Source organism: Cygnus atratus, chromosome 6 (genome assembly GCF_013377495.2).
Source record: "Cygnus atratus isolate AKBS03 ecotype Queensland, Australia chromosome 6, CAtr_DNAZoo_HiC_assembly, whole genome shotgun sequence".
NCBI lineage: Eukaryota > Metazoa > Chordata > Aves > Anseriformes > Anatidae > Cygnus > Cygnus atratus.
This window is the reverse complement of record NC_066367.1, coordinates 12065842-12081359: the sequence shown is the minus strand read 5'-3', so window position 1 is coordinate 12081359 and position 15518 is coordinate 12065842. Positions and strand designations below refer to the sequence as shown.

General features: G+C 38.5%; 1 protein-coding gene across 3 annotated transcripts in view; it reads right to left on the bottom strand.

Annotated features, from left to right (window-relative positions):
• Positions 1–15518, bottom strand: part of PCNT (pericentrin) — a 102880-nt gene that overhangs the window by 4100 nt on the left and 83262 nt on the right. For 2 of the 3 annotated variants that reach the window (XM_035570633.2, XM_050711578.1), the window contains 9 exons: positions 15020–15242; positions 14357–14507; positions 11836–12537; positions 11065–11342; positions 10190–10292; positions 7756–7920; positions 5566–5804; positions 3762–3850; positions 2170–2320 (listed from right to left, as the gene is read on the bottom strand). In XM_035570633.2, the coding sequence (XP_035426526.1) occupies positions 2170–2320; positions 3762–3850; positions 5566–5804; positions 7756–7920; positions 10190–10292; positions 11065–11342; positions 11836–12537; positions 14357–14507; positions 15020–15242 (2101 nt within the window). The remainder of the gene's footprint in view (positions 1–2169; positions 2321–3761; positions 3851–5565; positions 5805–7755; positions 7921–10189; positions 10293–11064; positions 11343–11835; positions 12538–14356; positions 14508–15019; positions 15243–15518) is intronic. The other variant, XM_035570641.2, reaches the window with a different exon arrangement.

Sequence of the window (15518 nt, the reverse complement as noted above, 5' to 3'; positions counted from 1 at the left end):
AAGATCAAATGCCCAAGTGAGAAAAGTCCTACTTCTGTGGAGAAGGACTAGAGAATAGTATGCTGCATCCGAGTGCATACTCTCCTGGTCAGCAGGTAAAGGGCTATCTTGAAAAATCCCATAGGACCCTCTAGGTGATACACTCTGTCTGTATTTCTTTTCTCTACATGATTAACAGATAAGAAAGATACATTTGTGGGGACACTCTATGCAAACATACTGCTACTCCAGAGTTGGGAGGTTTTCCTTCCCCTGCACCTTTTGATTAATGAAAGGTAGTTCCTATCCATTAATTTCCTTCTGTGTATCTTTGCCAGGAAATAAGAAAGAACAGACATCATTTCACCTATTTTGCATCCACATTTGACTTTAGCTATCACTAACCCAATCATTCAGACTACACAGTCGGTGCCTATTACTGTTATTATCCTTGTTCCATACAGTACGGTTGACTTCTCAATAGGTAAGCTGTCGGCTACTGTTTCTATCAGACCCTGATGCATGCAGAGTCAGAGGAATAGGATAGGGTAGAATTTAGGCTTTTGGGAAATGCTTGCAAGTCTACAACTCTCCAAAATGTTCTGCTAAGTTCTATGCAAAACAAAGTACTATCTATCCTTCCCAACAAGTGCTGCCCTATCCTGTTTCCCAAATTAGCCAGAAATGTTAAAAGACAGAAAAACAACAAAAATCAACAACTAAAACAATTTGGAGCATCTGCTGACTTTGAGCACCCACAGATGACCACAGCTATTTTCTTGTTACTCAGTGCCCCTGGTTTTGGCTGTGATAGAGTTTATTTTCTTCATAGCAGCTGGTATGGTGCTGTGTTTTGGATTTAGGATGAAAATATCATTGATAACACATTGATAATGTAAACACTGCTCTGGAACAAATAAAATAAGTCAAGGACTTTTCAGCTTCTCATGCTGCCCTGCAAGTGAGGAGGCTGGGGGTACACAATGAGCTGGGAGGGGACAGAAGCAGCAGGACAGCTGACCCAGACTGGCCAAAGGGATGTCCCATACCACGGCATCATGCTCAGCAATAAAACTGGGGGCATTGGCCAAGGGAAGCTACTGTTGCTTAAGATCTGGATGGGCATGTCAGCCCAGGTAAGCAATTGCCTTGTACATCACCTGTCCATCCCATTCGCCCTCCCCTCACCTCCCCCCCCCCCCCCCCCCCCCCCGAGTCTTTATCTCAGTCCACAAGTTCTCTCATTTTAACTTTTACAGTTCACTTCCCCATCCCAAAGAGGGCAAGTGAGAGAGAGGCTGTGTGGTACTCAGCAGCCTACCTGGTTAAATCACAATGCTCAGTTTTCTTTAACCAGCAGACGATTTTATTCATAAAGTATCCAATTTATAACAAGAAAGTTAAAAAAAACCATGCCAAGCTGATGGAACTGTGAAATGCTACCGTTCACATCAACTGCTACAAGTCTGTATTATAAGAAGGAAGCCACAGATGAGGAATAACTTGTGGCTATGCATTATTTGAGGTTACTCTGGGAGCTTGGAGAGCCTGGAACTGGGAAGATCAACAACAAATGAAGGCCACGTCCCTCCAGCTCCAGCACTGAGCTTGCAGCTCAGGCGTTTTCTTAGCAGCACTGTGCAAAATGCCACCTGTGACATCCAACCCAGCAACAATCATCTGGGATCATATTCCTGTGCAGAACTGGACATAATTCATGAAAAACTGGAAAAAAAACACACAGCAAGTTCCCCACCTCCCATTCAGCGTGTTCACTGTCCGAAGGCAACTAATACTAATGCAACACTGTCCTATGGTAGAAGAGCCACTTCCGCTGGAAGGTGAACCTACTTTCTTGCATTCTTAAAATAAATCTCCAGTTTAGAAGGCAAAAGCACAAGAATTACCCCTCAAAGAAGATAACAGACATTACCATTTTAAATACTTCAGCCTGTCCAAATGAAATTGGGGAATACCACTAGAAGTATTCTCAGTCCAAGAACATCAGACATACTCAAAGAAAATGAGAAATTTTCTTCTCCTGTAGCATCTTGAACCAAATTAAATACTTACCAGACCTAAGAAAACAAATACCTCTTCTTGTTCAAGTACCTCCTCCAATAAGTTGTTACATTTTTAGGAAAGACTGTCCAATATGGCGATTACACAGAATGCAGACTGCAGACTGACCTGTTGTGTGACCAGTGAGAGGATCTGGGGGAGTGGCTCAAAAATCTCCCAGAGCTGGTTCTGTGACACAACCCAGTGTCCCGGGTTGGGGGAGAGCTGACATTAACAGCTAGGAGCTGCTGTTTCAGAATTTCCGTTCTAGCACCAGAGGCTGTATTAAGAAGAAAACAGTTTAAAAGTATTCACTGAGAACCCACTCAAAACAGCCTATTATAAATACAACCAATAAATAAATAAATAAAAACACAAGAATTGCAGCAGCATACATTTGGTTTTGGTTTTAAATGCACCGATAGAAAATATATTTCAACTAATGCCTTTTTTATATTTTTAAATCAGATTTAACAGAAATTTGACGTTTCAGTGTTCAAATTGTTTTCTGCAAATGGAGAACTTGCATTGTTTTCCTTCTCCAGACTTACTTTCTCGTCAGCTATTGCCATATCTGCACATTCCAACATCTGACACAAGCAAATTTTTTTTTTCCAAGAAATTCTAATAACTATTTTTTTCTCTATGTATGTATGTTAAGTGTTGACTTACACTTTTCTGGTTGCGACACAGATAGCAGAAAAAGAAGAGGAATTTGTTGTATTTTTAATAACAAATAACCCAGACAGATAAGTCCTCTTTTAAATCAGTATAAATGATTTGATTTCTCCTTTTGTGAGGCTGCCAGATGCAATTTTGTAGTGAGGTTAAAAGTTAAGAATGTATTTCAGGATTCAAGTTTTGTAGGAACACAACAATAATATATAGGAACGGTGTCATTTATTTATTTATTTTTAATAAGTATTCCTGACTTAGAATACTGAAAATGATGTAGTGTGTTCATGTATCACGTAATGGAAAATGTACCATTAAATCTGAATTTTGTTTAGTGTTCAAAGCCACAATTGGAATATTACATATAATGGGACAGTTGTACAATATTGAGTCCCATATTAGGATGTTTGTTCGAGTTCTTATAAACATATCTGTAAGCAACTCAAAGGAACACAACCCTTACTGAATTCTATCAGACCATCCATCCATCTGATTCTGTTTGTCATCTACGACAGCACTTAACAGATACAACAGTTAACCTGTCATCAGATTAAGTCTCTTCTATATGTCTGGAACCATTTAAAACCCTTTTTCACCTCTGGCAACACAAGTACACCCCTTCTCAGACTTATTTTTGATATTGCATGTACCAATTTCAGTACTGTTACAGCAGTATTTGTCCTTGTCTTATTAACTCATGGCATTAATTTCCACTATAAGTAGCTTTAAACTGTATGAAAATTCTTTGATAAGTTTAATGAACATTGGGTCGTTCAATGAGCTTGAGCAGTTGCAGTAAAGGGAGAAGAGGAACAGCTGGCTACTGTTTTAAAATTATGAATTCTGTAAGTTTTCAATTTTAAGTTCTTACAATGTCATTACAATGTCATTTTAAACTCAATCATTATATGCTGAGGAAACAAACAGATCTGTGTTAACACAAACATACTTTGCCTTTTTTGTTGTGTTTTTTATTTGTTTTTTAATGATACACATCACTACAGAAAAATTATGATTTAAGAAGTATAACTACCCCAACACCTTACCTGTATTACCTCCTATACTGTGAGGAATGGTTTCACCCTGTGCACTCTTTCTGTAAAGTTTGTTCCACTTTTTCACCAAAAACTTCAACCTTGATAACAAAATTAATTTGTACAATCATTAACAACAAGCAAAAATAAACTAAGATTTAATATTAAACTCTTTGTTGGTACAAATCATATGAAACAACACAAGTAACAATCCTTGTAGGAATGGAGAAAGAATTCTTCAATTTCAGTCCTTAGAATGAAGGCTTATACCATTTTGCTTTACAACAATACTCCGAGGGTTCCAGAGGCACAGCACAATTTACACTTGGTTTACATTAAATAACATTTAAAGTCTAGCAGGTCAACACAACAATCCACAAGAATTCTTGACAGCTGACAGAGGTCTGTCATAATAAAATCCCAGAACAGCTGGTTTCACTGACTCAAATGCCATTTTCATTATATTGCTAACTGAATGGATATGATTCATCATGGAGACACAGCTAGATCCAGCCCACAGAAAACTTGCTTTCAGCCAGGTAAGGGAAGAAGATGAAAAGAGCAAGCAAACACTGCCTGAGAAACCCCAGCTCTTCTCCAATCTGCCACAGGCCATGTCAGAAAACTAAATTCGCTGCAATTCACTGAAAGTTTCTGCTTACAGCAGAGCCAGCAGTGTGCAGTGCACAGCTACTGCCAGTGTCCTCCCAATGAGGATTATGTCACCCATCACTCCTACGCAGCACCAGGAAGACCTGAACTTAAGAGCCTGGGGTAACAGCAGATTGTTTACATTACTTTTTTTTTTTTTAAATCTTTTTACGTACTTTTTTTTCCCCACAGTTACTAAACACTGAAGAAATCTATTGAGGACACAACCATGCGAACCTATACATCTAGGGAAGAAGAAAAATCCAGTAAGCCAGTCCCTCAGAATGGTTCAAGTATGGATGGCAAAAAAGGAACAGACATTGGAGCTTAACCACAACATCCTCTTGAGTCTTGGGATGCAGATGCTGTGAGCTGTGGGATGGCAGATAACACCCTTGGTTTGCATCTGGCCCTGAGGCACTGGAAATGTTTGCAAGTTTAGGCACTGCTCTTCCACTCCAGCTCTAACCTCCAGGGAGTTTTGTGGCAGCTCCTCCTGCCTCAAAGGATTAGTTCGGAGGTCACTTTTCCTCCATCCTTTGATACGGCTATCATAGCATCCACCTCAAAGACAACAGTACAAAGACATCCTGTACCATCTCCTGGAAGTCTTAAGCTTCTTAATAACATTCTTTACAAGACAAGGAGATTGCTCAGAAGTAACTATCTATTAAATTTAAAACTTTTTTCATTAGATGGACACGAAAGACATTATGAGGTGGTGTATTGTTCTAAGCACAGGTATCAAAATCCACTCCATAGTAAACAACTGCGTATGACAGAATCGCCCAATGAAACAAGGGCTATTGAACTCAACAGGAAAATCATCTTTGATGAGACAATAACATTACAAGAGAGAATATCCAGTGCATCCAAATGGACAAGAACTGAAAGGACATCAGTTTGTAATTGCTATGCATTGATTTGCAAATATATTGCATCTGAGCATCTCTCAAGAAGACAGATACAGCTTTTACAAATCTTTGGTTTAGTACAAATGCAACTTAGCACTGACTCTGAAATAGAAATCTGGCCAAAGTTACAGCTAATGAGTCACATCTGAACTAGTTTTGGAGAAATCTTTTGCTTAATATTAAGTACAACAAACCATCGGAACTATTCATTTTTTTTTATATTTCCAAGAAAACAAGTGTTCTGGTTTTACCTTGATACAGCGATGACTGCTCTGACTGCACATCTGAACTTGGTAAAAGGGCGGGAATGGGAAACAGAAAGCTGCAGGTCTGCAGGTGCAGGGTAGATTCCCATACGTGCTATTAGAGACAGGGTTGCTTGCTCACAGTCCTGAAATCCGCCGAGGAGCAGCAAGAGGTATTTCTTCTGATAAACTAGAGCCTTTCTAAAGCTCTCTGCTCTTAGGTACTTCCTATATAATTTCTGCATCTGGAGAAAAAAAAAAATCTAGCCATTAAAATTTAGCTACATTAAGCCCAGAAAAGTTGATTGTTTTTTCCAGCAAGGTTTCCCACAAATCAGTTATGCATCAGTATTTAAACTTATTTTGCTTTGCAATACTGTAGAAAGCTATTTAATAATTATGAAGTATGGAAGAATTGTACATTTCTCTTTAAAATGAATTTTTGAATGAGTATCTGTACTACCAACTCTGCACCAAAACTGTCCAAGTCACAAAGTAGTGGTATTGTACTCTGAACACCATATAAGAAGGTTTGTGGTAGTCTACTGAATTTCTGTACACCCATGGAGTATTGACTTGACTAAAGTTTTGTCATGATTTCTCATTGGTGTACTGTCTGTACTACAGACACAAGGGCAGCTGCAACACCTCTGTACCTAGCTAAAAGCACCCGACTTTGGAGTGTCAGACTGCCTTAAATCTGAAAGTTTCACAACAAAATTGTCATACCTGAGATTCTAACACTGTTTTACTCTTCAACAATTAAAATAGCATTTGTATTAAATATTAACCATAAAGCACATCAGTATAAGTGCCCACCTAACTTAATTATAATTAAATTTGTCAGAATAAAAGTATTTAAGATTAGGAAAAAAAAAGTATAAAAATCTAGATGTTTGATAATTTCATGCTTAGACAACAAATCTGGATCTCCCTCACATTTAAATGTAGAAAGAGATTACAAAAGGTAGGTGACTTTTGGTGCAAGTTTCTGTCTAATATCAAGAAAGTTAAAAAGTATCTTTTCTGACATAGGACATATGAGGAAAGAATGTTCCTAATTTAATATGCAGTTTCTAAAATCATTTAACCATATGATCACCTTTTAAAATGGCAACTGAAAAGATTACAGTATTAAGTTCAAATTAAATGCCATAAACTGACAGATACTTAAAACTTTAGTGGCTGGAAAGGTGTCCAGCAGAAAAGAACCTGGGGATGCTGGTTGAAAGCTGGATGAACATGAGCAAGCAGGAAACACCAATGGCAGCCTGGTCTGCATCAGAAACGGCATGGCCAGCAGGACTAGGGAAGTGATTGTCCCCTTGTACACGGCATTGGTGAGACCGCACCTTGAATGCTGTGTTCAGTTTTGGGCCCCTCACTACAGGAAGGCTACTGAGTTGCTTGACCTTGTGGAGAGAAGAGCAATGAAGCTGGTGAAGGGAGTAGAGAACAAGGTTTGTGAGGGGGAATTGGGATTGTTTAGTCTGGAGGATCCTGAGGGGAGACCTCATCCCTCTCTTCTACCAGCTACCTGAAAGGAGGTTGTAGTGAGAAGAGTGTTAGTTTCTTTTCTCAGTTGACAAGTGACAGGACATTAGGAAGTGTTCTCAAATTGTGTCAGAGGAGATTTAGACTGGACATTAGGAAGAATTTCTTCACAGGAAGGGTGGTTAAGAATTGCATGGGCTGCCCAGGGAAGTGGTAGAGTCCCCATCCCTAGAAGTATTTAAGAGATGTGTGGGCATGGCACTGAGGGACTTGGTTTAGTGATGGGACTCAGTAAGTCAGGCTGATGGTTGGACTTGGTTGTCTTAAAGGTCTTCCAACCTAAACGATTTCATCCCTATAAATCTGAACTGCACGATGCCTGGCCCCCCTGTAACAGCAAGTTTTTATCATATTAATAATAAAGACAACCCAAGCAGAATTACTAAATTAGTTGCTCTACATGTGACAATAATCACTTGGGCAATGATCAAGAATGATAATACCAAGGACTGAACTTTCCAGATGGTTTTATGACCTTGAGTTGGTAATAGTTCTCACACAGCAAATCTGTGCAACAGGCAAGATACTGAGAGCAAAGTGCCAACGGTTTAAATGATGTGCTAATGGTTACAGCACTGTCTGCTCCTGAAGCTCCAGACTAGCTCCAGAAGCTCCATTGGCTAGCCATCACTATCATTTTACCTTAGGACTGGAAGTTTCTACCACTGGTTTGTTTTCAATTTCAACAGTTGCTTTAGCCAGTTCAGACTCTGCCCGTTTCAATGCATTCTGCAGAATGCTTCTCTCTTGCTGCCAAGCGTCTCTTTCCAGTTGTTGAACAGAATCAGCATCATCTGTAGATCTGATCTAAAAAGAAAACAAAAGTACACGAGCTATGATAGTTCTCACACATTATTTGACTTGAGATGTTTGCCTGTAGAAGTAATAACCTAACTTTATGGACAAACTAAAAAACTATCCTGATAGTCACTAGTGGCATTCAGGTGTTAAATGGTACAAAAGTAAACAGAAATACACAAGCAGCCCTAGTTAAGAAGTTACAAATTAATTGTTAATCAAATTACTCCTTCCCTCTGTATATATCTGATCAGTGCCACTATACTTACAGAGGTGGGACAAAATAGCATCTTGAGAACAAGAGCAGAGGACATCATCTACAAAACACACTTCAAATAATTATTATTAAAAATAGTTCAAATATGGGAAACAAAACCCATCCGTATTACACTGAACTGGAGGGAAGCTGCTTTATGTTAGTCTTGCCAGCAAGCATCCCAGTAAGGATTACAGTCCTGCCATCCTAGGCATTCTGTAGACAGAGCTACAAAAGCTCAATTTGAAGGCAGTAACAGATCCTTGTAATACCTGAGGAGTCCTATCTGATATACATCAGGTTGATTTCCACTGCATCAGTTGGCATGATTACTGCCTATTCATTTTGGTACAAATTCCTCTGTAGCATTTTGCCTGTATATCTAATAGTCCTCTACTTATCACAACCCAAGGAAGTAACAAAAGTAAATTCCTTCAGTTTCCAGAGCATGTAGTTCAGCACACTTAACTGAAGGAGAAATTCAGGGAGGAACCTGAAACAAGAGGCAATTCTGGAGAACATAAAAGCCTGAAAAGAAGGCAGAGAGCAGGGATGTTTGTGACCACAGAACTAAGGACATCAAGGTGCATTTGTTCTCTAAGCTAAAGTAAAGCACGTGTCTTTAGGTTTTTAAGTGGAACCTCTCATTAAACAAAAATAGAGTCCCTGTATTTTTTGTGATCATTACAACTGCTTCCTCCAGCACCGAAGTCTGATCCAACAACAGAACAGACTGCTATACCGTGAATGCCAAACAAAATTAAAACTGCTCAAACAATCAATTAAAAATGCTCAAACAAAATGTTAAGAGGCCTGCTAACAGAAGATGATGACCTCGGAAAAAGTTAGGAGCACTGAAAAGCATTTACAGCAGTTTCTAAAGACAATGGCCCTAATTACATCAGAGGAAAGAAAAGAGCCCAAATATGCTTTTTTTTTTTTTTTTTTTTCCTATTCCAGTAGAGTAATAACTTGGATTAAGCTAAGCCAGACAAGCAGCTTACCTCTGCTAAGTCAGATTTAAATGGAGCCATAAGGTTGTCCTTATTCCCCACAGGCTCTCTGACCATTTTGTCCACAGCAGAGGGCCATATAGGTTTGTGAGAGGAAGGCTTAGTGAAATCAAACTTCAGAGACACCTACCCAGAAAAGGTTACATCTCCCTCCCTCAAGGCCGGAAATGATCTTTCTGGCAACCACCTAAGTGGCTGCACAGATGACAGAAGGAAACTGTTTAGTGTTTTTTGTAAGCAGTTAAACACAGGGAGAGCTTTTACCATGCCTAGCCAGCTTTTCATAGATCAGACTTGTATTACAAAGAACATGAGAAAAGAAGTTACCAAAAGCCTCATGTTCTGAAAATTCACAACTTTTTCTCAAAGGTAGGTTTTCTGGGGATCTTCTACAAAATTGTAGATCAAGCAGGTGAGGGAGTAGAGGAAGGATGAATTTAACAGAACGAAGACTGTTAGCCATAAATCAAAAAAGGCCAGAATGGCTGCAATGCATTTGAAGAGCTCTCTTAAATAGGAAAGAAAGATATCTATGACAGCACAAACTTATGTGGTGAATAATATGAAATTTTATGGAACTGAGTTCAATTTTCAATAATTCCTAGGTATAAGATATCTGTAATACTGCAAACATGAAACAAGACATGCCTCCTGAGATCACAAACCACTACCACGCTTTTTGAAAACTGCTTGGCAATTTACTGGAAAACAACTGTGTCTGGATGCATACAAAAGAAGCAGCAACACTTCCCAGGGTTTGATAACCTCAAGCTTATTACATACTTATTACATACCTAGGAAAAAATGGTTTCAGAAGCAGACTTTGCAATACACAAAGTGCAAGAGTATGATATTAAATATGCTAACATAAAGATGGTATGAATAGAAGAGTTCCTATTTTTTTCTATCCCCACAGCAAAAAGGAAAATTTGTTAAAAAACACAACACAATAATCACTACCACTACAACCGAAGTGTGTATTAGAACTCATACATGCTGTTTTCCTCACCTGAGATGCAGGAGGAGACAATAAATCTGATTTTAGTTCCTTTAACATCTGCAGTAAAGATGCTACAGCTTCATTATTTGATGCAGACCAATCGTTAACTGTTCTGTTAAACAGAAATACTTTTTCAGTATCAGGTTGATTTGTAGTAATTTCATATTACGATTAGTATACACCTGATTCCTTCTCCCCACTGAAATACCTTTTTAAGTCTTGATGCTGTCCTTATGTACTATTTATCACACAAAATACTACAAATACACACAGAAACTAACAGCTTTTATTAAAGAGTAGAATTTCTAAATAGTGCTGCACAAGAATTTATTCAGAAGTCAGTACTTTATGCCAGCCTGAAATTCTATTATACAAATTCAGGCTGCAGCTAGATGTTACCACAGTATTTTACTTTGCTGCCAAAGAAAAAAAAAATAGTGCTGCTTGGCCATTCATTCTTGATGACTACCTTTTCTCTTCTATGCTCAATGGATTTTCCCATTCCAAACCTGAAGCTGTGTTGATTTTTTTTTGATTGCTCTCCAATCAAAGTCCTGCAGTTATCAAACTGACAAAATTCTTTCCAACTCAAGGTTTTTCTTTATGGATTTGTTCTTTCTTAGCAAGGTCACTTCACAGATCTGGTTCAAAAGCAAGCACACAAGCTTCTAACAGGAATGGCTACAGTGTGATGACAACCTTTTAAATAGAGTCTGCTGCCACCATGAAACCATGGTTTCACACAAGGTAGGTCTTGTAAGCAGAGGAAGTGATACACTACTTATTTCCTTCAGCACAGGGCTTTCAGCCATGACCCACACAAGTTTAGAAGAAGGATGGAAAGAAAACTACTATTTCATAACAGAGTTTAAATGGCTACTCACTTATCTACTGTTTTATATATGAACTCATTCAGACATGCAGCTACAAAAAGCAACTGCTGTCTTATCTTCTCCAGCTGTTGTTGCTGCTGTTGCAAGTTCAATTTTTCACTTTCTTTTGTCATGGGCTGTTTGGCATTTTGATCTTTGTTTAAAGCACACAACAGTTCTCGTTGATTGTTGGAAGACGAAGGACTTTCTCTTAACTCTAATACTGCCAGTATTCCTTGCAGCTCTTTAATTTTTTGTTCATCCCTCCTGTGTTGCAGTTCCAAATTTTGCTATTTGAACAGAATAGATAGTAATAAATTGCTACTTATGCATACATATACAGATTATATAAAAATATATTATATATTTTCAGTCTGCATATACAGAAATAAAAGCATCGCACCCAACTAACATACCCATCTCAGTGTGTTCCTTAACCCACAAACCCCTTACAGGAGAAGACATATTACTGCACTCCAGGGCCACCAGTAAGCCATTTAATTACTATAGATTAGGCATCTTCTCCAAAAACTTCCAGACTCTGTGACTGACAAGTCTCCAGAGAGTCTACAAAGCCTCCCTCCTCCTCTAATGAGAATGAAGGAGCTGAGAAACAAGAAGGGTGAAACTGGAAACAAGAAGGGTGAAAAAAGCAGAAAAACAGCTGACTACTGAATTTTTCATAGCAATTTGTTTCAGGCATTTTAATTGAAGAATACTATTTACAGGTTCTCTGTTTATGGCTATTTCAATGTAAGAGAAGACTTGAATAAACATTATTACCAGCCTTTCTTGATCTCTCTGCCTGACTGTCTCTTTTTCCATTTCTGTTTGTTGCTGCTGCCTTTGCTCTTTCTCGTTGTTATCTTGTTCTTGCACTGTCTCAAAGACTAATTGCAATTGTTCCCCATCAGCTTTCAGCTTTGCCTCTCGTTCCTTCTGGGCCTCTAGGGAGCGGATTACCTCTTGATTTTGACTCTGAAGAGACTCCATTGTAGCTTGTAGTTTGTTACTAATCTCTCTCTCCTTCCGTGTTTCTTTGCAACACATCCATACTTCAGCCTCTAGCTGCCTTTTAGAATGAACAGCCTTCTGGTGTGTTTCGTCAATAATAGCAGCAAGCTCTGTTGTTCGGGACCTCTCTTCTGCCAGCTTGGCTTGAAGCTCTCGGATAAAGGCTTGTTCCAGCAATGATGCCCTGTGCTGACAAGAAGCGTCTTCCTTAGCTCTCATGCTCAACTGTTCTGTCAAAACACGTTCATGATTCAAGGAATTCAAGAGCTCCAATGAACGATTTTTCTCAGCTTCCAAATTTCTCTGTAGCTCTGACACTTTTTTCTGTTCTTGAGACAACAACGCTTCACAGCGTGAATGTTCTATCTGAAGTTCCTTGCGGAGATTATCATTTATCATTTGCTCATGCTCTAAGGATACAGACAGCTGGCTATTCTGCATTGACTGCAGCTCCAAGGCAGCCTGCAAATCCTGCTCAAAAGGAGAGGCATGAATTAATATTCTAGCACAAGCAGTCCTTTGTTGGGGTAGGCAAGCATTCAGCAATTTTCAACCTTCTGTTTTATCCATGGAGAAATTCAAGATTGAATTAGAGCAGTTCAGGTATTAAAAAGTTTAATTAAAAATGGCAAGTTTAATTTTCTAATTATGAGTGCCAGAAGCATAGAATCATTAAGGTTGTAAAAGACCTCCAAGATCATCTGGTCCAACCATCACTCTACTACCAATGGCACCCACTAAACCATGTCCCTAAGCACCACGTTCAACCTTTCCTTAAACACCCCCAGGAATGGTGGCTCCACCACTTCCCTGGGCAACCTGTTCCAATGCCTGACTACTCTGAGAAGAAATGTTTCCTAATTTCCAACCTGAACCATCATGACACCAAGTAACAAAACCAAAGATCATACTAAAATATCTTGCAGTACTTTTTTTTTTCCCTCTTCAATCAGTACGATCCTCATTGGGAGTCAATATTCTTTACATCACTCAAATGCCTTAGTAAATGACACCTGAAGCAGAAAAAAACTGTACTGATTTAAAAGAACCAAACATTTAAGCAGTAGGAGCATTTGTAAAATCTCTGGATTTTACAGCCCATCTATTTGAAGCACACAGCATAGACTGATGATGATAATCCATTCTCAGGTCAATTTTGCAAGTTAGTGCATTGCCATCACCATACCTTTAGAAGGAAAGGAAGCAATTGAATGGGCAGTCTCACAATGTTTGCAGACAGAACTAGCATTGCTAAAGTCCTATGAGGAGTTTCTACCCTCTCCCTCCAGTCAGCGCCGTATCTTCTCTGACCCTATAGGAATCTAGGTCATATGGCTACAGGGCAGACATGTGGCACAAACTGGTGTTCCATCAGCATTCTCCAGTGGCACTTGTGAACAGTTTAATCTGTTGCACAACTCCATATCTTGGGCAATGCACTTCTTTTTAGCCTTTAAATAAGATGGTCTGCCTGTGCAGTGCTTTTACAAGATGGAGCATGTTAGCGCCATGCCTACCACACAAACAGGAAAAGACAACCAAAAACCACCTACACACTTAAACACCTATCAGAAAGATAACATAAATGAGAAAGACTAGAAAAAAATAGAGTCAGAACTGTCTCTCCCCATTTTGGCCATCTAACCAGGATTGTTCTGGAGTTAGAGTTTGGCTTTGGTTTCTAATTTTACAAAAGGTTTACATTAAATCATCTTCATTTTCTAGTCATTTTAAAGTCTTTTACAAGAGCTATCACAGTATCAGTGAGAAAGCTGTTCATTTGTTTTCTATTCAGTTCAGAAGAAAGGGTACAGAAATAAAGAAAGTTCGGTTAACCTCCGAAGATACATTTTACATCAGAAAGGTTCCAGATACTCTCTGCCAAGCATATGGATCATTAAAAGTTTTCTTTATAATCTTAGTTGATCATACACAGCACATCCTCATGGCATATTTGCTCTGGAATAAAGGATGCAGTTACACAATTGTAGAATCTGGCTTTCCCTGTACAGTAGAGGCAGTACAAAACTGACCCCAACAGAAAGTTTAAGGCTCTGAAAACATTAAGATGATATAAAAAATATGCATACAACATTTGCTTATTTCTATGTGTGCAGACAGTAACTGAAAGCTTTAATTCTGCAGGGGAAAAAATGCCATGCACAATGGGTAGAAGGAACTTTTCTTTTTTAAAAACTGTTATTGAACAAAAACACTGGATACGAAAAGCAGTGCAAAAACCCATTCATTCACTTCTCTTGGTACATGAAGTTAAGATGCAGGGCATTACCTCCAAGGCCTTTTTATTTTCATCTTCTGCTTTCTTATGCTGAAACTGTTGTTCCTCATACAAGCCTCGCAGCTCTGTTTCTGTCAGGCGTTTGGTCTGCAATTCTTGGAGAGCAGCTGTCAAATCCTTTTCTTTATTTTCCAATTCAAAACTGAAAAGTTCAAAATGACACTTTATCTATGTTCAGAACAGAACATCCATTGCAAGTGATGCAAGTGAGACATTTTGGATTACTTTTTGTGAGTTGGTCTATAGACTTATTTAAGATAGCCTCAGTTACAAAGGTCAGTTTCAAGTCACAGCTATTTAGCATTTTAAAACTGTTTACTTCTGTGCAAGCAAAACTAAAATTGTCCTATTTAGTACCTACTAAAAGATATAGATAAATTATCTATCCTGGCAGAACAAAAGTGGTTCTAAGAGGCAATTCTCTGTGTACTTTTATTACACTTACACAACATGCCTCGACTGCTGAGAAGGTTATGAACTAAGTGCTACTGGGAAGGTAAATATTCAAATTTGAATCAAGGAATAAATAAATTTGTTACTAAAGAAAAACAAACATATCCATGAAAAGTGACAGAGGCACATCTGCGAACCCAATGAATATAAAGCTTTTTCAGACCTGTCAATAAATTTAAATAAATAAAATCTACTTCTCACCGGAACTTGTTTATTTCCCTCTGATGCTCTTCTAGGGATTTTTGTAGCCTTTCATTCTCTTGCTTATGTTCATATAGCTCTGACTTCAGGGCTGATACTGCTGCTTTTTCTTGATTCAAGAGTTCACATGTTTCAGAGACTCTCTTCTGCTCCTCAGACAATGAGCTATGCAAGTCACTTACAATTGATTTTTCCTGCTGAAGTTTATATTCTAACAATTCAACTAGGATAAGAAAATGTTAGCAGTTATTTATATTCCAGAGAATTTGACAATATACTGTCAGTTACACTGCTTCAAATTGCAGAAAAAATAGCTGTATTAAAGCATTCTTGTCTGGAGAAGTTACTTATTTTCAAATACGATAAGAAAAAGCAGAAAGATGCACATATATGCTACAGCTTTGCCTGCTAGTGGACCAGGAAAAGTGAGGATATAAAAGCTGAGTGAGACTGTATGACCTACTGTGATATACTGCAAATAACCTGTTACTCATAGGTT